General features: G+C 36.3%; 1 protein-coding gene across 1 annotated transcript in view; it reads left to right on the top strand.

The window, feature by feature from the left end:
• The window catches only part of LOC126107948 (peroxidase-like), a 113,166-nt gene extending 88,678 nt beyond the window's left edge, over positions 1 to 24,488 (top strand). The window contains exons 9-11 of the mRNA XM_049913343.1: positions 5,694 to 5,892; positions 9,301 to 9,403; positions 24,000 to 24,488. Of these exons, the coding sequence (XP_049769300.1) occupies positions 5,694 to 5,892; positions 9,301 to 9,403; positions 24,000 to 24,090 (393 nt within the window). The 3' untranslated portion in view covers positions 24,091 to 24,488. The remainder of the gene's footprint in view (positions 1 to 5,693; positions 5,893 to 9,300; positions 9,404 to 23,999) is intronic.
• The last annotated feature ends 871 nt before the right edge of the window (positions 24,489 to 25,359 follow it).

Raw genomic sequence — 25,359 nt, 5'->3', positions numbered from 1 at the left:
TTTATGTAACTGAATGGGTTACAACATCCCACAACGCTTGACAATGACCATGTGAGGAAATTACAATAACAATAAATGATATTTTAACAGCTTAAAGCGAAACAACTTCATTAAAAAAAAATTGTGGAGGATTTTGACCCAGTTCTAAGCCTGCATTCATCCATTCATTCATTAGTGAACCTACCAACTTTGACAGCTCTATCAGTGCTCAACCACCTGGTGTTGCTCGTATGCAGTCTGATTCTCGCAGTTACGTATTCTGTAGACATCAGCCCTGGAACTGATTATTCAGAGTTGATAAAGCCACAATCATTTGTACCTTGTTCATTCATCTGCAGTCCACCTGTATGTATTGTCCATGTCAGCTCATTAATATTTATATTTGTTAAACTAGTGCCTTGAACAAGAATATATAATCAAAAATTGTAAAGGAGTTTTCAGTTTGCTTTAAAGTTGTTGCCACTGAAAATAAACATTTATTTTACTTTAACACATAAATCAATATAATACTCTCCTGAATAAATATTAGATGTAAAATAGATTTTTCTTTTTGAAATTACACTTATTATGGCATTTGAAGGTCCTTGTTTCTACAGATTTGATACTCTTCACAGTTTATTACTAAAGTTCCTATGTCTTTCAAAAAATATAATATTTTTCATTGCTCACAAAAGTCTCTTGCTCTCAGATATAAAACACACACTCCTACATATCATCATTTTCTTTCTCTTTTTATTTTTTATATGCCCTCTTAGCACTGATCTTTCTCTTCATGCATCTCTGGCTAATTGTGCTGCCCTCTGTTGATCCATGTTGTACCTATTTTGTACACTCTGTTTTGTTGTTGCATTCACAGTGTGTGCCTTCTTCATCTAGTTAGCCAGGCTCTGTGACGAAATATCATAAACAGAAAAATAACAAACTTTACAATTTCAAACAATGGGAAATCCAGGATGAAATGTAACAATACCAGAGAAGGAAAGTTGCTACTCACCATATAGCGAAGATGCTGAGTCACGATGGGCACAACAAAAAGATTCACACAATTATAGCTTTTGGCCATTAAGGCCTTTGTCAGCAATAGACACACACACACACACACACACACACACACACACACACACACACACACACCACACACACACAATCATGCAAACGCAACTTGCATACACGTCTGCAGTCTCAGTGTGGCTTCAGCTCTCTGAGACTGCAGACGTGTGTGCAAGATGCGTTTTCATGAGTGTGTGTGTGCATGTGTGTATATGTGTCTACTGCTGACAAAGGCCTTAATGGCTGGAAACTTTACCATGTAACATTTGTCTTCATACATACATTCATCACTCACTCCCAAGGATGATAAATCTTGAATAATGATTACTGACCTCATGGCAAAGTATTACCACTCACACACTTGGAAGCAATACCAATGGGGTATATTCAACTATTTAGGGAGGTATATCAATAGTATGGCCTCCAGTTCACAGTTTAGTGGGTACTGCTAGTCATCACTGCAATAGCCGAAATCCGGTATGACAGTGGAGCTGCAGTTCCTGAAATCTAAGATGACAGTGGCAGGAAATTAAAAATATTGAAAGCAGTGGCTGCAAATTCAGAAATATCCAAAATAGTTATGTTGGGAAATTTGGCAATATCCAGTATGGTGGTGGTGGGAAATTCAAAAATATTGGGATTTTTTTATTTAAATATAAATCCGAGTTTTTGGAACTAGCTCACTTATGCTTTCAACCCTTCTGACATTTCTATCCATGATGATGCCTGGTCAGAAAGTATCTAAATGGTCTGAATTTAGCACCATGTTCAAAAGTATGTGAATAACGTGAATTATTTATCAAAAATCTGTGAAAATATTGACAATACTCCAATATTTCCATATACCAAATGGCTGTATTATTTATGGAAAACACTACCATAAGCTTCATTTGAATTCATACTACATTCAAAAGCATTCAATTATTTGTCAAAAGTACATATTGGTATTGACAATACTAGTATAACTAGGCACTTGTGATCTAACTGTTGGTTAAACAGTGCTTGTCAATGAGCTTAACTCAGTCATTGTATCACAACTGATGTAAGGTGAATCAGAGTCCCCAAATTAAATATTTTTACATTCAAATTATCAGCATTATTTATCAAAACTATGTAAGGGCACACACTCACACACACACACACACACAAAACATTCATGTCATCTTAAAATAACATTTTTATCAAGCTGTTCACAGTTCCTCCTAGGCCTAAATGAGACTATGATGCTGGTAGTTCAAAAATGATGGGTTTATTATCAAAAATGTGTAAGCAAACACACAATGTGTAAGTCTATGCTGCTATATATCTAAATTGTTTTATAAAACTCATGTTTAGCTGAAATAATGTATCGGCTGCTGGAAGAGTGCAGTTATTGTATGACTTACACGATACACCTAAAATATGGCAGTGGACTCTCAAATTAAGTGTCACAATACTATTTCCACGTCTAAATTATCTTTATTATCATTATAAAAGGGTACAAATACAAGTGACTAAAGTAACATACTGAGCAGGCAGTTGAAACTTCATCCTAAACCTAAATGAGGCTATGCACAAAAACGAGCTGACCAAGCACCAGCTTGGGGGGTATCAAAATAATGCACCAAGAATATAATATTTACCAATAATGTTAGTGACTGAATAATATAGTTGTATTTTTATTACTTTTGAGGGTGGACACACCTGTGGTAGCATGTTTACCCACTATCGCTACATTTTGCTACAGTTTAACACAAAAAATCATACTAAAGATGATCTCTGTTGATCAGACCTATAATACATTGCATTACTTAATTGTATATTTTTGTAATAAACAAATGTAACTTAATAACACACGAAATACAAAATGTATACACAATACGGCAAAGAAAATGATGGATGAAGTTGCACATAGAGAGGCACTTCTGATATCTCAAAAATACTATCTTTCCACCAATATAAAATTATTTACCAAAATTTGTAAAGACTTTGAGTACAAAACATGCAGTTTGTGTGTCATAATAAGCAAATATAATTTTGCTTATCAAGATACTTAAAATTTTGAGTACAAAACACACATGACTTACGTTTCTGCAGTACTGATGTAGCCTACAGGTTAAAGTGCACTTTTTGAGGTCTGATTGAAGTTGTTATAAACATCATTGGCATTTTGTGACCCCGCACTCAAGAGGTTCCTTGTGAGTGAGATAATGATGGTTGGTTGTTGTGGTAACTATCATTACCCTGATTATGGTGGCTATCATTACCCCAAATGCATGGTGTAGTACATGCACCATAACATGACAAAGAGTGTCAGTTACTGGATCTCAAATAGTGCTGTGACACAAGAAACTGGCAGTGTATGTGCCATAAGTTGCCAGCGGGTGTCAGCTACAGTATCTCAAACAGTATTATAATAACAGAAACTGACAGTGTATGTTTGTACCATTACTTGGGAGAGGGTGTCAGCCAAAGTCTCCCTTGTTTTATATTCAGTTAAAGATAAGCATCAAACAAAATCGTAACAAATTGCCCTATACATCATCATGTTACAGCAAAATTGTAACAAATTGCCCTGTATATTGCTATATTACAGCAAAACTGTAACAAATTACCCCATATACAGCAACTGTTACACGAAATTGTAACAAATTGTCTCTGTTATTGCAAAATTGTAATAAATTGCCCCATACACCAATATCTGACAGCAAAATTGTAACAAATTTCTCCGTAAATCAATATGATAAAGCAAACAAAGTAACAAATTACCATATACATTGGTATCTTACAGCAAAATTGTAACTAACTGCCCCTGTTACAGCAAAATTGTAAGAAATTGTCACAAACATCTATATGTTAAAGCAAAATTGTAGCAAGTTGCCCTATACATCACCAGTGGGAGTCAGCTACTGGTTCCTAAAACTGTATTCTATGATCAGAAGTTGATAATGTATGTAACAGTGGATGTCAGCTACTGGTTCTCAAATAGTATTCCAAGTGTCAAACAAATGGCTCCTATACATCATCACTTTTCCATAAAATTGTAACAAATAGTAAAAAATATAACAAGTTCCCCATTCATCGCCATTGTTACACAAAATTGTAACAGCTTAACCTTTATATCTCTAAGTAAGCAAGTGACACTTGTTCCAGCAGGTTGTGACTTGTTCCAACAAACAAAAGCAACTAGTCAGCAAGCTGAAACTTGTTGGTGCTAGCAAGCGAAACACTTACTCAGATTCATGACATGACAGTGCATGTCAGTACCCTATCCATGACATCACAAACTATGTCCCCTTTACTATGACATCATCATGACGTCATGCATGAACCACTGATCTTCACAGAATGATGTCACAATTCAAGATGGTAGAATACATGGCATCACTATGGCAGACAAAACAGCCAATCACAGCATAATATTTTGCTGCCCATTAAAATGAAACAGGCACTCAATATGTAGCTACCATCTGGGATTTGACATCACATGGTCAATGTCAACCCCTTTAAATCAAACTGTTATGATATACTAGCTGTCACTGAGATTAAATCCTGTTAGTCATGCAGCAAGTCATCATGGCTATGAGGGATGTGTTAAAACATTATACCAGACCAAGACTCAGACCCAGTCTCCTACCTTTTTCATATAGTACTCATAGAGTGTGGATCCTGTGCAGACTTTTGAATTCATCAGTAGCTTTACAGATCTCACAGAGACAAGAACACAGACCATCATGGCTATTGATCTTTAGTTTGATGACCTGAGTCTTACTTTAGAGATAATTTCTTATTTCTTTTGTTAATAATGTTGGATAGAAGTTTTTTTCTAACGTCATTGTTTACTTATGTAATAATATTATGGGGGAACTTCAAAAAGTCAGATTCAAATTATTATCACAGGGCCAATAACTATTATTGGATGCTACACAACACTTCAAAATAATACAGATACATGACACTGTTTTTCAATATAGTCACCAAGTCTCTGTAAACAGTGGTCAGAGCTATTTACCAATCATTTGATTTCTCGACAAGAGAAATCCACTTTTTGGCCACAGAGCCATTTGAGAACTGTTGTGTGAACATATTCTTTATTGCAAAATCTCCTTCCCTCAGATGTTATTTCAGTTTGCAAAAAGGAGGAAATCATATGGTACAATATCTGGACTTCTCGATGATCATCACCCATAACTATGTGAACTTGGTCAAATCGTTGGCACTATTTCACTAGGTCTGAATGCGAATTTGCATTTGGTCCATATACCACCAGAATTTAACCATGAATCTTTGTACTTCATCTTTGGAGTATTATCCATACTGCAGCAGAACTGTGTCTTCAAGGAACCTGGAACACCTACTGTCCTCTGACAATGTGACACACTTGTTGCACAATGATCTTAATGTGAGATGACATGTGTAACTTGATTTCTAATATCCTTGTATATGATAAATGCTTTACTGTGCTCAAGTTACTTTTAAGGTTAAATTCTGCATAAATTTTGATATTGTATATAACACTTCTTACTGGTTTCATATTGACAGAAAAAATTTCTCTAGAGGTTCTAATAAAGGTGTGTGTCAATTATTTTCATAATTTATGTCTTTACTGAAGATCCAGTTCAATTGTATAATTTTTACTACAACTAAGTAACATTTTTTTACAGTCAATTAAGAAATTGAGGAGTGCTTATCAACATGTAAATGATATAGATCCACTAGTTGGAGGAACAATGGAAGAAGGAATGCCTGGTGCGATTATGGGGCCCACATTTGTCTGCCTTGTAACCAAACAGTTCCTTTTAACACAGAGGTCAGACAGATTTTTCTACCTCAACAGAGATCAAGAACAGCCATTCAGTCCAGGTAAGTGTTGTTTTCTTAGTTGTGTACTGAACTTTATAAAATACAAGAAATACTGTTTCTAATCTTTTGTTATTTAGTATAGCTATTCAACCCTAATAATGGTGTAAGCAGTGCAACCATAATAATGGTGTAAACAGGATAGCTTTATGCAATGTAATAATTGTGTGACATAATTCTGATTAAGAAACAAATTTCAATACTGGACGACTGTATCTCTATCAAAACTTTGCACTCTCTATCAAAACTTTGCCCATCATATGACACTCACATTTATGTAGCTGTTTAAATTGTAAGTTTGGTAATTTTATTTTTAATCAAATTAAGTATATCAATGTCATGACTGCAGTATTAATAGAATCTGATATCTGAACTTTTTTTGTATCCAACAGTACTAAAGTTATGAAACACAGATGTAACAATGTGCAGAGTTAGTGGGAACTACATTCTATTGGACTAAATAAATACCAGTTCAGTGGAATTCTGTAGGCTTGTTTTGAATAACTATGGATTCAATTTTAGTCGTTTTATATGCTTGTTTAGCAAACATATTGAAGAGTCCTCTTCACGGACCTCTACTGCCACATATCCGCACACCAGTTCATATTTCCCATTGATAACAATAAATGTTCAGTTTTGCAGGTACCTAGTTATGAATTAAAACATGGAAATCATCCTCAATGAAAGTAAAAAATACTAATAATACTAAAAACAGAAAGAGAAATTACTTGCAGTATCCACAACAGAAATGGTATGATCAGATCCACACTGGATATGTTTAGGACAGTGACTACAGCAGAAAATTCAATAATAAATAAAATAATTTACCTAGTATGTTATTGTTCACACATGCTTATTATTTTTGAAAAATACTATTACAAATGATTATCAACATTGCAGGAAAAGACAGATTGCTACTTATCATAAAGAAGACATGTCAAGTTGCAGACAGGCACAATTAAAAGATACTTACATATAGCTTTCGGCCACAGCCTTCGTCACTGAAAGAGACACCACATACCATTTACATACACACAAGGAAGCACATCTCATGCACACATGACTGCCAACTCCAGCATCTCAGTCTGGAATGCAACATCATGTGGGAGGCAAGCAGCAGTTGGTAAGGGGTGGGGACGGGGAAGGGACAGTAGTGTACAGGTGGGGTGAGAGATAAATACTGTCTTGTGGAGTGTGCAGAGACTAGACTGCCAACAGGCACAGTGCCAGGAGGTTGTGGGGCAGGGAGGTGTGGATAAAAGGAGCAAAAAAGGGGAGGAGTGGGGAAATATAGGCAGATGCATTGGCAGATGGCTGCAAATAAATGGGATGGGAGATGAGAATGGGGAGGAGATGATAGGACGGAGGTCATGGAAACTGTTGGGTGGAGGGTGTGGGGACAGTATGTTACCATAGGTTGAGGCTGGGATAATTATGGGAGCAGAGAATGTGTTGTAAGGATAACTTCCATCTGCACCATTCAGAAAAGCTGGTGGTGGAGGGAAGGATCCATAGGCCTTGTGTGGTGAAGCAGCCATTGAAATCAAGTGTGTTACGTTCAGCTGTATACTATGCCATGGGGTAGACTACTTTGGTCTTGTCCACAATTTGATGGTGACCGTTCATCCTGGTGGACAGCTGGTTGTTATTCATACCAATATAAAAAGCTGCCCAATGATTGCAGCAGAGCTGTAAATGACATGGCTGCATTCACAGATGGCCTGGCCCCTGATGGGTTAGGATAAACCATTGACAGGTCTGGAATAGGAAGTGCAGGGTGGGTGGACTGGGAAAGGGGTTGGGGTTGGGATTGGCATAGGGATGGACTAGGATGTTGTGGTGGTTGGGTGGGCAATGGAACACCACTTTATAAGAGGTGGGAAGTATCTTGGGTAGGATGTCCCTCATTTCAGGACATGTTGATAGGTAAACAAAGCCTTGTTGGAGGATGTGTTCAGTTGTTTCGAGTCTAGGGTGGTACTGGTTGATGAAAAGGACACTCCTTTGTGGACTGGTTATTGGTTTGGTAGGAAGACGGGGTTGTGAGAGGAAATGGCATGGGAGATCTGTTTGCAGACTAGGTCTGTGGGATATTGCCTGTCTGTAAAGTCCTTTGTGAGATCCTCAGCATACTGAGAAGGGGAGCTTTTGTCACTGCAGATATGCCATCCCTGGATAGTCAGCCTATATTTGAGGGATTTTTTTATGTGAAAGGGGTGACAGTTGTCAAAATGCAGGTACTGTTGGTGGTTGGTGGGTTTAATGTGGACAGAGATGCAGATTGAGCCATTAGAGAGGAGGAGGTCAACATCTAGGAAGGTAGCACACTGGCTTGGGAGGACCACACGAAGCGTATGGGAGAGAATGTGTTGAGGTTGTGAAGAAACGAAGATAGGATGTCTTGGCGCTGAGACCGGATCATGAAGATATCACCAATGAATCTGAACCAGACCAGGGGTTTGGTGTTTTGGAAGGCTAGGAAGGTCTTCTCTAGATGGTGTAGAAGGGGACCATGCAAGTGTCCATGGCTGTGGCACAGATTTGTTTATATTACTTCTCTTCAAATGAGAAGTAGTTGTGGCTTGGGATAAAGTTAGTTAGGTGTATGAGGAATGAGGTAGTGGGTTAGGAGTCTGAAGGGATGTTGGGAAAGGTAGTGTAGACCATACACATGAGGAATGCTACAAAAGATTAGTATTTAAATATTTTAACTTCTTCTTGAACTTCAACAACTACTTTTGGTGGTGATTTGTACCAAAACAAGAAGAGATCTGACATTTTTATTATTTTAAGGACATGTGATGAAGCTATCCCCTATCAGAATACTTTATATTATGGTCGAAATGAACAGTGTGTGCTAAAAAATGAGTATTCTTGCTAGATTAAAGCAGCATAAGACTTGATTCAAATACTGATATTTGTGTTTCATGAGTAATGATCTACCACTTCTCTCTTCCTTACGCAAAACTTCAGTCTGCAAATACATCCATCCTGCTTACACACGCTTCGCAGAGACTCTTCTGCATTTTCTGTTGAACTAGCATCTCTGGGAGAAAATAAGTGAATGGGAAATATATTGACTACAGACAGAAACTGCAAAAGGATTTAACGAAATCTCTGAACGTTACAGAGCCCAGTTAGTGCTGCAAAAGTTAATGCATCAAAAGTGTAACAAAGCTTTATATAATTATCTCATTCTAAACTACATATGCCACATTGTTTTCCCTTTTGGTTTCATACCTTTGTTTTACTGTACTGAAACTCTGTCAGTCACTTTGTAGAAAATGAGCAGGAGGAACATACAATGAGACTATCACTTGTAGTATTGTTTTCTAACAACATGTTTAACGTGTGTTTTTCATTCTGTACACAGTATCTCAGCATTAACACAATGTTTCAATAATTTTACAGCACAACTTGAGGAGATCAAAAAAGCTACTGTTGCCAGCCTCCTATGCACCCACACAGGCATTAAAAAGATACAAAGGAATGCATTCACAACTATCTCTGTTCGGTATGTGAAGAAAAATTTTATTGCATGTCCAGCATTTCAGTAATTGTTTATGTTTCCATCTCACTTCTTTTTATCTTCTGTTGTCTAATATGGCAATTGGAAAACAACTTCTTAAATACAGAGGCATATTTTATCAATGAAATTAAAAACAATTTTTTAGTATTAGTTGTGGGTAAAGTTACTCCCTGTATCCAGTAATTTTAAGTACGCAGGAGTGACATTTGATAACAATCATTTAAGATCTGGAAGCCATACAAAAAAAGGGCAGCGAGATTTGTCCAGTGCAGTTTTAAGCAATACAGAAGTGTCCAACCCATTGTAAAGGAGCTGAAATGGAAAACATTGGAAAGCAAAAGAAAAATTCACATATTAGGTAGCTTGTTTAGAGGTGACACAGGTTGTAGTGCATGGACTGGTATTAAAAATAAGTTGAATGTGAAGGAATGGAAGAGAATACAGGGGTTAAGTCTCTCCCATAAAACCTTTGGAGTACATTGCAAGAAGTCTGTGGGCAGACTTTCTTTTCCAGGTAAATGGGAAAAGGAGTGGAATAGTTCACCTAGATAGGTCTTCAGTTTCAGGCCTCAGACACTGCAGTTCTTCAAGAAAAGACTTAAATTGGGTCCATAGCTCAAATAAAATAACTTGGCCCCTACACAGAACTGCATTCTTGTTCTCACCACTGGATGAGTCCATCTCTTTATTCCAAAAGGGGCAGCCACTTAAGTTGTCTGACACCTGCTGAGCTGTGTGCTTTGTTCATTATGAGTAGTGACCTCTCTGTAGGTATGAGCCATGGCACTCTGTGTGCACTCTACTGAGGTAATAAATGATACTCAGTTATCGTATTTTTATGTGTAACCTGTCTCACAAAAATGAATGTTGGCACAGAAGCATGGAAGCTCCATTGCAATTTAATGTATGAGGCAGTGCTGAAAAGTGATGCCTCCTAATTTTTATATGAAAACTCTTAAATCTTTTTAAATAAAACAAATATTACTTACATTCTACACCTTAATTCTTCATTTCCACATATTTGCAGCCCTGTGCTGCTAGAGGGCTCTGAATTGTAGTGTGACATGGCAGTGTGTAATCTAACTGTCAAATTCAAAACGTTTGTCCATACATGGAGAACCCTCTCCTTCAGCTTGACAATGCCAGAACATGCATGACCACTGTGACATCTGCAACAATCTGATGCCTTGGGTTCACTGTCATCAGTTGTCCTCCTTACAGTCCCTCCTTGGCCCCACTGATTTCATCTGTTTGTAAAACTTACAGTGCTGGTGTAGTTTGTAGTTGTCGTCACCTGCGGACTGGGTAAAATCAGTGTTTTTCTGTAATTTCTTACTGCTGTACAGCTCACTGTTATTGGAATTCCAAAACATTTTTATGTTTATTGGAATTTTACATTAAGTACTCAAATTTTGGGGTCAACAATTTAAAATTTGAAGGCACCAATGAAATTTCAAGTCAGTGATATTTATTGCCAGAATAAAAATTGAAAAAGTATTACAGTACTGTTATATACAATGAAACATGTTATTATCCTCTAAAAATATTTACAAAACACTTTAAATAAAGAAAAAAACAATAAGCATGAGTTCAGTACACAATTTAGCATTCATAGTGGACAACGGTGCAATAAACTTTGAAGCAGGGGGAAATACACAACCCAACATTACATTCGGTACACTCATATGAGATGTCCTTCCCTCCAGTCTTTCCTGTTGAACATTTCTACTTTTCGCTACACACCACACACCTCCTTTGTCCTTTTTTCTTCCCTTCTGAAATGTTGGCATGATTAGGGAAGTTTTCAGATGACATATAATCCGAATCGTCATCAGATAGCCCTGTTTCACAATCTGAAAACTTGTCAAGGATTTCATAAACCATTTGCTCCAAACGTTTATCCTGTTCACTGCACATATCAAAAAGAAAATCAACATGAAAACACTCAAAATGAATGAAACTGAGAGGATGCCAATGCCAGGCAATGTCCATGAAGTAAGCTACAATAATAAAGTCTTTCATAAACACAAAGTATTCCACTGAGTTTGCTGCTGCCATCTAGCACTTGTGGTTGAAACTATGAAGCCTGCAGACGACTCAGACTTCGCGGGAGTTGTAAATAAATGTGTGACGCCACAGAGAAACATTGTAACTGCCGAGACATAATATTATGTCAGCCACACAATTCTGTTTCCTTCTGAAGACGTAATATTACGTTGGCCACATGCTAAGTGTTAAAGAACATTTTTGAGGACTTCACTTTGATGGTGATGGAATGGTACAGGCAGAGCTCTGTCAACAAAGTCAAACAGTATACAGTGGCAGTATTAACAAACTGGTCTCTCATTGGGAGAAATGTGCTTGTCACTTGGGTGACTATGTTGAGAAATATATAAGCTGACATGAAAAATATATGTAGAATGTTAATAACATTCATTTTATTTAAAAATCTTTAAGAGTTTTCACATAAAAAATTTAAAGGCACTACTTTTCAGCATGCTCTCGTATTGTTGTTGTTGTGGTCTTCAGTCCTGGTTTGATGCAGCTTTCCATGCTACTCTATCCTGTGCAAGCTTCTTCATCTCCCAGTACCTACTGAAACCTACATCCTTCTGAATCTGCTTAGTGTATACATCTCTTGGTCTCCCTCTATGATTTTTACCCTCCACGCTGATGTTCAATACTAACTTGGTGATCCCTTGATACCTCAGAACATTTCCTACCAACCGATCCCTTCTTCTAGTCAAGTTGTGCCACGAACTCCTCTTCTCCCCAATTCTATTCAATACCTCCTCATTAGTTATGTGATCTACCCATCTAATCTTCAGCATTCTTCTGTAGCACCACATTTTGAAATCTTCTATTCTCTTCTTGTCTAAACTATTTATTGTCCATGTTTCACTTCCATACATGGCTACACTCCATACAAATACTTTCAGAAATGACTTCCTGACACTTAAATCTATACTCGATGTCAACAAATTTCTCTTCTTCAGAAACACTTTCCTTGCCATTGCCAGTCTACATTTTATATCCTCTCTACTTCGACCATCATCAGTTATTTTGCTCCCCAAATAGCAAAACTCCTTTACTACTTTAAGTGTCTCATTTCCTAATCAAATTTCCTCAACATCACCCAACTTAATTAGACTACATTCCGTTACCCTAGTTTTGCTTTTGTTGATGTTCATCTTATATCCTCCTTTCAAGACAATGTCCATTCCATTCAACTACTCTTCCAAGTAGTTTGCCGTCTCTGATAGAATTACAATGTCAACGGCGAACCTCAAAGTTGTTATTTCTTCTCCATGGATTTTAATACCTACTCCGAATTTTTCTTTTGTTTCCTTTACTGCTTGCTCAATATACAGATTGAATAACATCAGGGAGAGTCTACAACCCTGTCTCACTCCCTTCCCAACCACTGATTCCCTTTCATGCCTGCCATCTGGTTTCTGTACAAACTGTAAATAGCCTTTTGCTCCCTGTGTTTTACACCTGCAACCTTCAGAATTTGAAAGAGAGTATTCCAGTCAATATTGTCAAAAGCTTTCCCTAAGTCTATAAATGTTAGAAAAGTAAGTTTGCCTTTCCTTAATCTATTTTCCAAGATTAGTCACAGGGTCAGTATTGCCTGGTGTGTTCCAACATTTCTATGGAATCAAAACTGATCTTCCCTGAGGTCAGCTTCTACCAGTTTTTTCCATTCATCTGTAAAGAATTCACATTATTATTTTGCAGCCGTGACTTATTAAACTGATAGTTCAGTAATTTTCACATCTGTCAACACCTGCTTTCTTTGGGATTGGAATTATTATATTCTTCTCAAAGTCTGAGGCTATTTCGCCTGTCTCATACATCTTGCTCACCAGATGGTAGAGTTTTGTCAGGACTGGCTCTCCCAAGGCCGTCAGTAGTTCTAATGGAATGTTGTCTACTCCCGGGGCCTTGTTTCGACTCAGGTCTTTCAGTGCTGTGTCAAACTCTTGATGCAGTATCATATCTCCCATTTCATCTTCATCTACATCCTCTTCCATTTCCATAATATTGTCCTCAATGGCATCGTCCTTGTATAGACCCTTTATATACTCCTTTCACCTTTCTGCTTTCCCTTCTTTGCTTGGAACTGGGTTTTCATCTGAGCTCTTGATATTCATACAAGTGGTTCTCTTTTCTCCAAAGGTCTCTTTAATTTTCCTGTAGGCAGTATCTATCTTACCCCTAGTGAGATAAGCCTCTACATCCTTACATTTGTCCTCTAACCATTCCTGCTTAGCCATTTTGCACTTCCTGTCAATCTCATTTTAGATATGTTTGTATTCCTTTTTGCCTGCTTCATTTACTGCATTTTTATATTTTCTCCTTTCATCAATTAAATTCAATATTTCTTCTGTTACCCAAGGATTTCTACTAGCCCTCGTCGTTTCACCTACTTGATCTTCTGCTGCCTTCACTACTTCAGCCCTCAAAGCTACCCATTCTTCTTCTACTGTATTTCTTTCCCTCATTCCTGTCGATTGTTCCCTTATGCTCACCCTGAAACTCTATACAACCTCTGGTATAGTCAGTTTATGCAGGTCCCATCTCCTTAAATTCCCACCTTTCTGCAGTTTCTTCAGTTTTAATCTACAGTTCATAACCAATAGATTGTGGTCAGAGTCCACATCTGCCCCAGGAAATGTTTTGCAATTTAAAACCTGGTTCCTAAATCTCTGCCTCACCAGTATATAATCTATCTGATACCTTCTAGCATCTGCAGGGTTTTCTATGTATACAACCTTCTTTCATGATTTTTGAACCAGGTGTTAGCTATGATTAAGTTTATGCTCTGTGAAAAATTCTACCAGGTGGCTTCCTCTTTCATTCCTTCCCCCCCCCCCCCCCCCCCCCCCCCCCCAATTCATATTCACGTCCTACGTTTCCTTCTCTCCCTTTTCCTGCTATTGAATTCCAGTCACCCATGACTATTAAATTTTCATTTTCATCGTCTCATATTAATAATAATAAAAAAAATGTATTGTGAAATAAAAAAAGAAAATCTAAAAAATGTATAGTATGTCTTGTGATAAAAGACCTGGGCAGAACAACATGTTAGTAAATGCAAATGACAAGTCTGGCAGACTTTGAAATTTCTCAGATTACCTTTTCTTTAGTTAAAATTGTTGGCTAAATACAAATATAACAAATTTAAGAAGAATAAAAAAAAATGTCAACGCAGAATGATAGTAAAAATGTGTACTGAAATATGTGTTAACAATAATTTTGGAATACAGCAGTAGTAACAAACCCCAAGAATCTGTCTCATTCATGGCTCACCTATAAATTGTCCTGGGGTAGCAACTATTCAGAATGGAACAAATACATAAAAATACATTGTAGAGATAATAAACTGGAAATTTCATTTGAGAAAATTCTGAAAAAGAGTGGTATGTCTTACCAGAAACAATATTTTCATGGAATCAGTTCTTGGTAATTACTTGAGCATTTGAAATATTTGCTGAAACAGCTAGTAGAATGAAGGGGATTCAAGAATCAGAATTTTATTCACTATAGATCATTTTACAATAAAACTGGCTTCATCATACAGGATGTAGTAGTACACACATAATAATAAAATAAACTAGTGTCAATACATTATAGTATGCATTTTAAGCATGGCAGTGTACCAAATTACACCATGATAGTTTCTAAAAGTTAATGCAATAAACTATACTACTATCTAATATAATATAGGATTGTTAGTATAGTGTACCCTGTACATAGTGTATTGTATACACTATGCAGTTACACACAATTACCCACAGCACACAATATGTTTAAATGCAAACAACTTTTAAATGCTAATATCCTCCTCAGGCATCTCAAAGAATTCTTTAATGTCATAGAATGGATGGTCTGACAACCAGCTGTACCACTTAACTTTAAAAAAAATTATATCCATAGACTGGACATGAATTGGCAGTTTATTGAACATTTTGAGTGGGATTACTTTGTGGGAATTTTCTGTTCCTGCTAATCTGTGGTGCAGTATGTCTAAATTACTCTTAGCTCTAGTGTTGTGTTCATTTATTTCCCTTCTGGCAATAAATTATGAAATATTATTTTTAATATAGAGTACAAACACATAAATGTATATATTTATAATTTGTGAGTATTCTGAGTCTGGAAAAAAGAGGACAAAAGAGCTCCCTATGACCTCTTTTACATATTATCCGCAAGACTTTTTTTTAATTTGAAGATGTTCTTGATGTGAGGGGAGTGCCTCCATATAATGAGACCATATGAAATATGTGACTAGAATAGTCCAAAGTATTCCAAGCTCACTACCTCCCGTAGTTTCCACATAAGGTATGCTACCTGAGATATATTTTCACATATGTGATTGACATGTTCGTCCCAATAGTGTTTTGAGTCAGTGTGAATACCTAAGAGTTTTACTGACTTATTGCCTACTTCATTTGATATTCCCATTAAAAGTTGTTGGGTTTTATCAGGAGTGCACTGGAGCTTTTGGCTGCAGACCTGTTCAGGGCCTTATCAAATGCTTCTTTTGTTACACTATTCAGTACACTAATCAGATCTGAAAATTTCTGATGTGTGGTGAGTAGTTTTGTATCATCAGCATAACATATGACAGGGTGGGCTATCTTTTTAGGTAAATCATTGATAGCTACAATGAAGAAGAAAGGTCTAAGGATAGACCCTAGTGGTACACCTGTGCTGATTTCTATCATGGAAGAATTTACATGTCTGACTGAAACAAATTGTTTTTGGTTACTTAAATAAGAACTTATCACAGTCCAAGTGCTCCATCTCACCCCATAAAACTCTAGTTTCCTCAGTAGTATGTCAACAGGAATGCAGCTGAAAGCTTCGCTTAGGTCACATAATACCAATGATACCATGTTATTGTTTTCAAAAGCTTTTAAGGTTTGCTCAGTGATTTCCAAGATGGCCCCTGTTGTGTTTTTCCCCTTCTGAAAGCCAAACTGATTGCTACATATTGGACAATGTGTTTTTCAAAGAATCTGCTTATTTGTGTGCGTGTATCAGTGCCTAAAATATCTTTGAGAATATTGGAACAATGGAGACTAGTCCATAGCTTTGGGGAAGATGTTTCTCCCCTTTTTTTAAAAACTGGGACAACTTTTGATACCTCGAGTGCATCCAGAAAAACTCCAAATTCCACACATTTATTAAAAATAAAAGCTGATGGTTTGTCGATTGAGTGTATTGTATTTTTAATTATGTTATTCGATAACCAATAACAGCCCATACTTTTAGAACATGAAAATTTGGATACAGCTTTTATAACATCAGCAGGTTAACAGGCAGTGGTGTTCCAACAAGGTCCATTGCAGATGAATTGGTTGCTTTAATACTGTTACTTATTTCTTTAACTGAGTTTAAAAAGTACTGATTTAATTCCTCAGGTTCAAGCAGAGCTGTTTCTGTGCATTTTGGTGTATTCTCTTGTTTTATTATTTGCCATGCTGCCTTGCATTTATTGTGAGCCCTTTCTATACAGTTTTCCACTGCTGCTCACTTTTTTGCCAGAAGAAGTTTAGCTTTTGCAGAATTTTTTGCATTTCAGATATGACCTATGAATGTTCACTCTCTGTTCTGCCCCTTGGCTAGCGGCTTGCTCATTCATCTGGTATAGCATATGCATGTTTCATCTAATTTCTGATAGCTCTTCTGCAAACAAGTTCAGACTTTTCTTCTTCATTTCACTTGGCTACCTCTTTTGTTTCTTCTTCTTCTTCTTCAATCTGCACTTTAAAATCTATCAACAAACATACTTATGTACTCTACCTTTTGCCCTTGTACCATTACTACTTCAGGTTCTTCCTTTATTATTATTATTATTATTACCTTTATTACCAATTCTACGTCATTTACCAGCCACAGCTGGACAGACAGCATCAAGGTACAACATTATCAAAATACATGAATATAATAGAGGGAAACATTCCACGTGGGAAAAATATATTTAAAAAGAAAGATGATGAGACTTACCAAACAAAAGCGCTGGCAGGTCGATAGACACACAAATAAACACAAACATACACACAAAATCTAGCTTTCGCAACCAACGGTTGCCTCGTCAGGAAAGAGGGAAGGAGAAGGAAAGACAAAAGGATATGGGTTTTAAGGGTAAGGTAAGTCTTTCCGCTCCCGGGATTGGAATGACTCCTTACCCTTAAAACCCATATCCTTTTGTCTTTCCTTCTCCTTCCCTCTTTCCTGACGAGGCAACCGTTGGTTGCGAAAGCTAGATTTTGTGTGTATGTTTGTGTTTATTTGTGTGTCTATCGACCTGCCAGCGCTTTTGTTTGGTAAGTCTCATCATCTTTCTTTTTAAATATATTATCAAAATACATGAATACAACTCTACTGTGATAGTAATTTAATACCACAAGACATATTTAAGTTATAAATTAGATTACAATAATATCACAACTATAAAATAGGTACAAGTATATAATAAAATTAAATATAACTGTTGCTGTTGGAGTCATGGAACTGAGCTGCAGCTCAAGTAAACACTATGCTATTACTACACAAAATAGTAGTTTTAAACTGCTCCCATGGTAGAGACTGAATGTGAACAGGTAGAGCATTAAACAATTTTAGAGCCACCATTGGAAAGCTGTTTTGTGTCTTTGCTAATCGACACCTTGGCAGGTCGATACTGTCTTTGTTGCAAGTGCTGTATTTGTGGACTTCATTTCTCTTTCTGTAAATATCATGGTTTCTCTTGATGTGGAAGAGGCAGTTCAATATATACTGTCTGTAAACAGTCAGAATTCCTTCAATTTTAACTGGTTGCCTTTTATAGAGTGTAAGGAGTAGTGGCTCATGATCTGCAAGTCCACTTCCTGCATGTCTGACTGTAAAATCTTCCCTATGGAAATTCACAACAATATTGTCTATCCAGGCATTCTTATGTGTGGCACAGTTATTTGTACAATAGAGGTATGATGATCTTAGCGTATTGAAGAATGTCCTAGTGACTAGCCTGCGAGTGTTTGGTGATGAGAATGGTATTATAATGAAACTAGAATGCAGATACTTGTGGTCTGTAAATGAGAATCTATGAAGGAAGGTAATACAGTAATTTTCTTGTGAAACATTGTTGATGGAATTGGAGAAATGATATTTCCACGTTTTATATTAATCATCTTTAATGGTCCCATACTGCATTTCATGAAAACATTGTTCATCCTTTGATTTATTCTCTTTTCCACATTTTGATTGTTTTGGTTCCTTGTAATACTTTATTCCAGACATATATTTAAAAGAAACTTCTTTCTTCTTCATAGATCAGTGTGTGTTACCAGATAATTTTTTGTGCTGAAGAAAGCCCTCCTCTCACTTCAAGCCACAAACTTCTAATATTCTCCTTTCTTCAGCCATGTTGGTTAATATTGCTTCTTGGCCAGCTGAATTAATTTGCTGTTCCTTATGCATCACACCCAATGCTGACATTTAACAAACTGTTTTTCTCTCTTCTGCGCCTAATCAACACTTGTGATTGTATTTTGATTTTCGTTACACAACAATCTTTACTAAACAATCCATTACATACTTCATTTCTCTTATGTGGAAGTGTTATTAATGCAGAAAAATCTAACTAGCTCATTTTTGTGTTTTAGTATCTAAAGCTTCAGTAGAATCAATGATAGGCAATATATACCAGGTTGGCAAACCTTTGTACATCAGTGTGCCATTTTTTCCAGAGAAATGTTTAATACGGCCATGGCATGCCATAAACTAATTATAGAACTAACCTTTGATAGAGCATATTACTCTTTTCTTCTTGCATATTTCCTGCCTGTTTAGACATGTGATATTGCCTGAATATTTGCATAATTTAAGATTTGATAGCACATAGAAATTTGGGTGCTGCTGGTTAATGGAATAAAAAACTAAGTACTTCCAAGTCAGTACTGTTTATTTGCAGGCAGAAATAGATCCTTCATAAAGCAATTACAAAAAAAAAAAAAAAAAAAACGCTTACAGTTCATCTAAATGAAAGAAAAATTTGTGTGATTTCTGCTGCTGCAAATTCAACATCAAGTAATTTATATTTGTTGCATACTTTGTAACTTTAAATAGAATGCAGGCTGAACTCAAGTCATCTGACAAATGGTTTCTTAGCAATTCTTTAATGTTATTCATTTGGGAAAATATTGACTCATAGGTATAGGCAATGAAAATATTGTCAAGATAGCAAATGCCAGGTTCTTTAGACAGTTATAAGTATCTGGAATTTAATTCGACATTTCCATAATTTTATTGTTGGCATTTCTGCTCATTTTCCCTGATAGTCTTTCTGATTCATTTACTTCCAATTCTTTTATTGGTTAGATAAATTTTTGAATTGATATTGAACTAGACTGGGAATCAGTCAGTTGCATTTCAATTTCAAAGCAATCAAATTAGAAAATTTCAGTTTATCTTGTGAAGTCACATCTGAATACATAATAAATTTTAGTGTCTCTCAATGAAAATTCTTTGATTGAAGAATGTATTACTGAGGAAAATTCCTCAGTGACCTTGCCCTGGTCTGACTTTTTGTGCAAATCCAAATTATTTGTAAATTTTTCAAATTTGGGACATACTGTAGCTTTTGTAAACAATAGTGTTATGTTGTGAGGAAGACAAACCAGAGACTGCATTTTATTGACAGAACAGTTAGACGATGCAACAGATCTACTGAAGATATTGCCTACACAATGCTTGTCTAGTCTCTTCTGGAGACTTGCACATTGTGGAATCTGCATCATAAAGGACTGCCAGAGGACATCAATACAGTTCAAAGAAGGGCAGCTCATTTTGTATTATTGCAGAACAGGGGAGGGAGTACCACAGATATGATATAGGAATTGGGGTTTAAATCATTAAACCAAAGACATTTTTGTTGTGGTAGGATGTTTTTATAAAATTCCAGTCACCAACTTACTCCTCCGAATGTGAAAATATTTTTTTGGTGCCCACTTACATATTGAGAAATGTTCATTGCAGTAAAATAAGAGAAATCAGAGTTTGCATGGAAAGATATGTGTTCATTTTGCCTTGAACTGTTTGAGAGAAGAATGGTAGAGAAATAACTTGAAAGTGGTTCAGTGAACCCTCTGCCAGGCACCTGAATTGCAGAGTAGTATGTAGATGTAGATTAAAATATAAGAGTTTAGCCTCAAAAGCATGTATGAGATCTGTTGTAACAATAACTGTTTTGTTTGTGCCTTGAAATTGCAGTGTGGTATGTAGATGTAGATTAAAATATAAGAGTTTAGCCTCAAACGCATGTATGAGATCTGTTGTAACAATAACTGTTTTGTTTGTGCCTTGAAGCTTTATGTTATTGAAATGCTGGCACAATTCTGTAAAAAAAGTCAATTTTTTAGCCATGTAACATCCATTAACTGTGAATGTTGCACAATTTTTCCCTCATTTTGTTAAAACAGCTCAATTTCTTCCAAGCAGTCCACACATCTTTGAAGCATGTTGCCACCATTGAACCAGCAAACTTGTTATACAAGGGGTGTTGAATAAGAAATGCAACACTTTTTTTTCTGGTAGCAGTTCCAATACACCATAGTATTCCCCAGTCTCTTGGCTATAAAACACTATTTTTCAACATAATCTCTGTTCAATGTGACAGTCATACACCACCTTACTGGGAGGGCTTGTATGCCCACATTGTGCCACTCTACTGGTTGATGTCGGAGCCAACATCTTGCTGCATCAGTAAAATCCCCGTCATCCGCATACTGCTTCCCACAGAGTGCATGAAGTCATTTCTTGAATTTCCGAGTTGATTGTTGTGCCATGAGGGAGGACATCAAACAGAACAACCCATTCAAAGTCCCAGAAGACTTTGCTGAAGGTGCAGCTTTGAACTTCTTCAGAGGAGGAGATTGTTGTGTTGTTTCGAGTTTAAAGTGACAAATCCATGTTTCATGGCCTGTGGCAATTTTCAACAAAAATCTGTCATGATCAGCCTCATAACAGCATATGAAATTAATTTCTTTTGGTCTAGTTTGACAAAGAGAGTTGTGATTTGTTTCATAGTGCCATTTTACAGATGATGTGCTAGAACATAACACAAACACTGCTTTATTGCAGTTATTATTTAATGATGATCAGTCTCATAATGAAAAATCACATTGCCGTTGTTTTTTATAACACCATCAGCTTCATTGATTCAAATGTATTTGACCACCTAGGAAACCAGAAAACTAACAGGAACAAAACTATCACCAAACTGTATCCTATTACCGTACTTACAATGAATCAGTTCATTTTGAAATATGGTTCCATGCTGCACTGAAATATTTTTCACTGGTCACATCTGAGGCAGACACACAAGACATTCTTCTTGCTAAATTATATAGCTTGGGAAAGAGACTGTCATTACCCTTTCACCCCTCAAGCAGATCACAGTCTTTATACTATCAATTCAGGTTAAATACATGTCAATCACATTGGTAGATTGGAAATGAAATGGCACATGGTCTAGTCACTCCCAAAACAAATTAATTTTTTTGGTTGCTAAGAACAACCAACATTCTCTCGATGGTCGTAAATAAATATTCACATGTATCACAAAAACTGAGTAAGATATTATTACCACATTATAATTTTGTTCTAGCTTATCAGGAACTGAGATTTCATTACATATTTGATCCATAGTATTAAATGTCTCATTTCTGTCAGATACAGACATCATTTGCAATAATCAAAAGTGCAATGACAGAAATGTTACTATTCTGTGCAATGTCCAAAAATTTTGACTTTGGGTAGGGTTGGGTTGTTTTGGGGGAAGAGACCAAACAGCAAGGTCATTGGTCTCATCGGATGAGGGAAGGACGGGGAAGGAAGTCAGCCATGCCCTTTCAAAGGAACCATCCCGGTATTTTCCTGGAGCGATTTAGGGAAATCACGGAAAACCTAAATCAGGATGGCTGGACGCGGGATTGAACTGTCATTCTCCCGAATGCGAGTCCAGTGTATTAACCACTGTGCCACATTGCTCAGTGATTTGACTTTCTCATCTGTGATACAGAGACAGCGATATTCTGCAGTTAACAGACAATAATACAATAGTTGTAATGTACTGGCTGGATAATGCTGGACATCATACCAATCTCTGTTTTATCAGCTTGTCTTTCATTATTTCATGGTACTGTAGTAGGGTGAGGCAAAATGTGGGAGATATCTACATGTCCCAATTCTGAACTGATGTTTAGAATTTCCTGGCATAACATTCAAAATCCTACATATAATATTAATGTAAATGGACAAAAATCTATAGCACACATTTCCAAGCACCTTTCTAATTACTGTAGTTTTCACTGAAATTGGTAATGCTTCAAAAATTAGATGTTGTTGTGTTCTGCAGACATGTGCTTCGGATGTGTGGTGACAGATCTGTAAGACAGTAGCGCAGAGCCCTTGCCACAGAACATGTAACTGATATCCTTGTTAGTCACTAATGAAATTATCTCCTAAACATTTTACAACCACCATCCATTGCACTGAGAATGTAGTCTTCTGAATCAAATTTCACTTCCAAACTCTGCTTCCTCTCATGTTCTCACACAATGATCCTAAAGCAGGTGGCTGAGCGGCACTCAGTTAACTATAGTAGAGTGCTGGGCAATTTGAGCATTGGATACTCAAACTAGCAACAAGAAAATAGAATGCAGTTACTGCCTGTCGCCAAAGTGGCTGTATTGACATCTGCTGGACTTCAGCAGAACTAGCAGCACCAAGCAATTCAAGTGAAAATAAATTCTCCATGCAGACATCTAATTTGTTGGTTCCTTCCAAATCAAGAGAACAGCAAAGTACACCTGATATGACTTATAATAAGCCTCTCAGGGTTGTAACACATATCATACATGCATCACATGTGTGGGGGCAGAATTTCTTGTCATGATCATCAGCCTTACTCCCAAAATAAAGGCAGCAGACTCTCTTTACAACAAGACTACAGAGATAACAAAGTGAATGTGTGCTATTTACACAGGAATCAGACACTTCTTTAGAATTGACACAAAATACAAACCTTCATAAACACAGAAAACAAGCAGTCATTTCCAGCAATTGCTGTCAGGCCTCTGAATTCAGATATGCATATTGGGTCTCACATGATGCATTGTGATTCTATAGGAATTATTTGTACACAATTCAATTGCTGTTCGGCAATTACATCTGTAGAATAATAAAATTCATAGCATAATAACCAATATGCAGTGATTACAGGGGTTTTTATCAATATAGAGCAGTGTGTCACAAGAAAACTGAACAAATAGGAACAAAATTTACTTTATTTTCAAATTTCTTTGTAAAATAAATGTTGTTGACCAGTGTTACCTTTTCATTAGGACACTGGTGGAATTTTTATATTCAGCTCAGTTCAGAAATTAACAGTTTTTACTGTTAACAATACTAACACAATTTCTCTTAGAGACTAACTAAATTCTTATCATTAATACTGACACCTTAAATAGAAACTGCTCAATGATGGGCGTAATTTTATTTATTTATTTTTGCCTGCTTGTTTCAGGAACCCTCTGGTACATTGCCATGAAATACCTAAAGTTGATTTATCTGCATGGAAGGACAACACATCTGGATATGTGGAAGAAGCATGGTAGTTGGGTTACAGAATATCTGTATTTTAATTAATAAAATTCCAAACATATCAAATTTATGTATAAAATATTTGTCTGTCAGATATTACAGATAACAACAAAAATGTCTCTTGAACCAACTGTACACATATATTTCCATCAAAGAACATCATAAAAGGAATCTTTGTAGTGTGTAATACACATAACTGCTTAACTGACTCAAAAGCCACTTTGACACTATACATCACTTACCATTTTAATGAATACAGTCTACTTGCTGTATAGGCCTACTCAGCGGGCATCTTGAACACAACATCATGTGATTAATCCTGACATCAGTGTGGTACATGCAATGGCAGTGTTGTTTTATGATTGGAAAATAATTAGATATAAGATGCACATGAACTGGGATGGTAGTCTGTAGAAATATGCCATTTTGAAATGATTACTGCTTATGTAACTTGTATTGTAAAAGCATAAAACAAGACTAAACATTTATTGAAGGTATTTAATTTATTTTGCATTCATTCCACCATATAAATGATATTGACACATGATTGTACTTCCTCTTTTGTGGTGATTAATTTCCTGGTCTATTACAGGAATGAGATTACATAAAATTAATGGTAAATTTACATTCTATTTGAAGATTCTGTATGTTTTAATCATCAGACTAAAGTTCTGGAGTTTTGAAGGAATACATAATACATAAACAAAATAATAGTATCTCAAAACTTTTAACAAACAAGTCCTTTACATTTATTGTGATGATTAGTTTTCCATTTCTTTACCTCTATCTTCATAAAATTCATTTACTGAATAGTAACATTTTTCAAGTAAGTATTTTTTAAGTTGAATCTACATTTTATAATATCTTTTAAATCTTTAATGTGTGTGGCAGGCATTATAAAGTTTAACCCCAACACTTCTGAGTTCATGTTCTTTTCGTATCTAGATCATCTTGCTCCTTGTGTTATAATTGTGACAGTCTGCATTTGTGTGGAGATTGCTTAGGTTTGCTTTGGTTACAAGTACACATCTGAATATGTGTAGTGATGGTAAAGTCAGAATTCCTAATTTCTGGAACAGTGGTCTGCAGGTCTTATGTGTGGCTGTTTGTGATTATCAGAACAGCCCGTTTTTGTAGGGTAAAAATTTCTTTTAAATTATATTTTGAGCTGGCCCAGAAAGTTAACCCATATGAAGCAATAGAATGAAAATATCCAAATTCTGCCATTCTGGCACCCTCATAAGTGCAAACATTTGCAATAACTCTCATGACAAAGTGGGCTG

The sequence above is a fragment of the Schistocerca cancellata genome, chromosome 1, assembly GCF_023864275.1.
Source record: "Schistocerca cancellata isolate TAMUIC-IGC-003103 chromosome 1, iqSchCanc2.1, whole genome shotgun sequence".
Lineage (NCBI taxonomy): Eukaryota > Metazoa > Arthropoda > Insecta > Orthoptera > Acrididae > Schistocerca > Schistocerca cancellata.
This window is presented reverse-complemented; position numbering and strand designations above follow the sequence as displayed.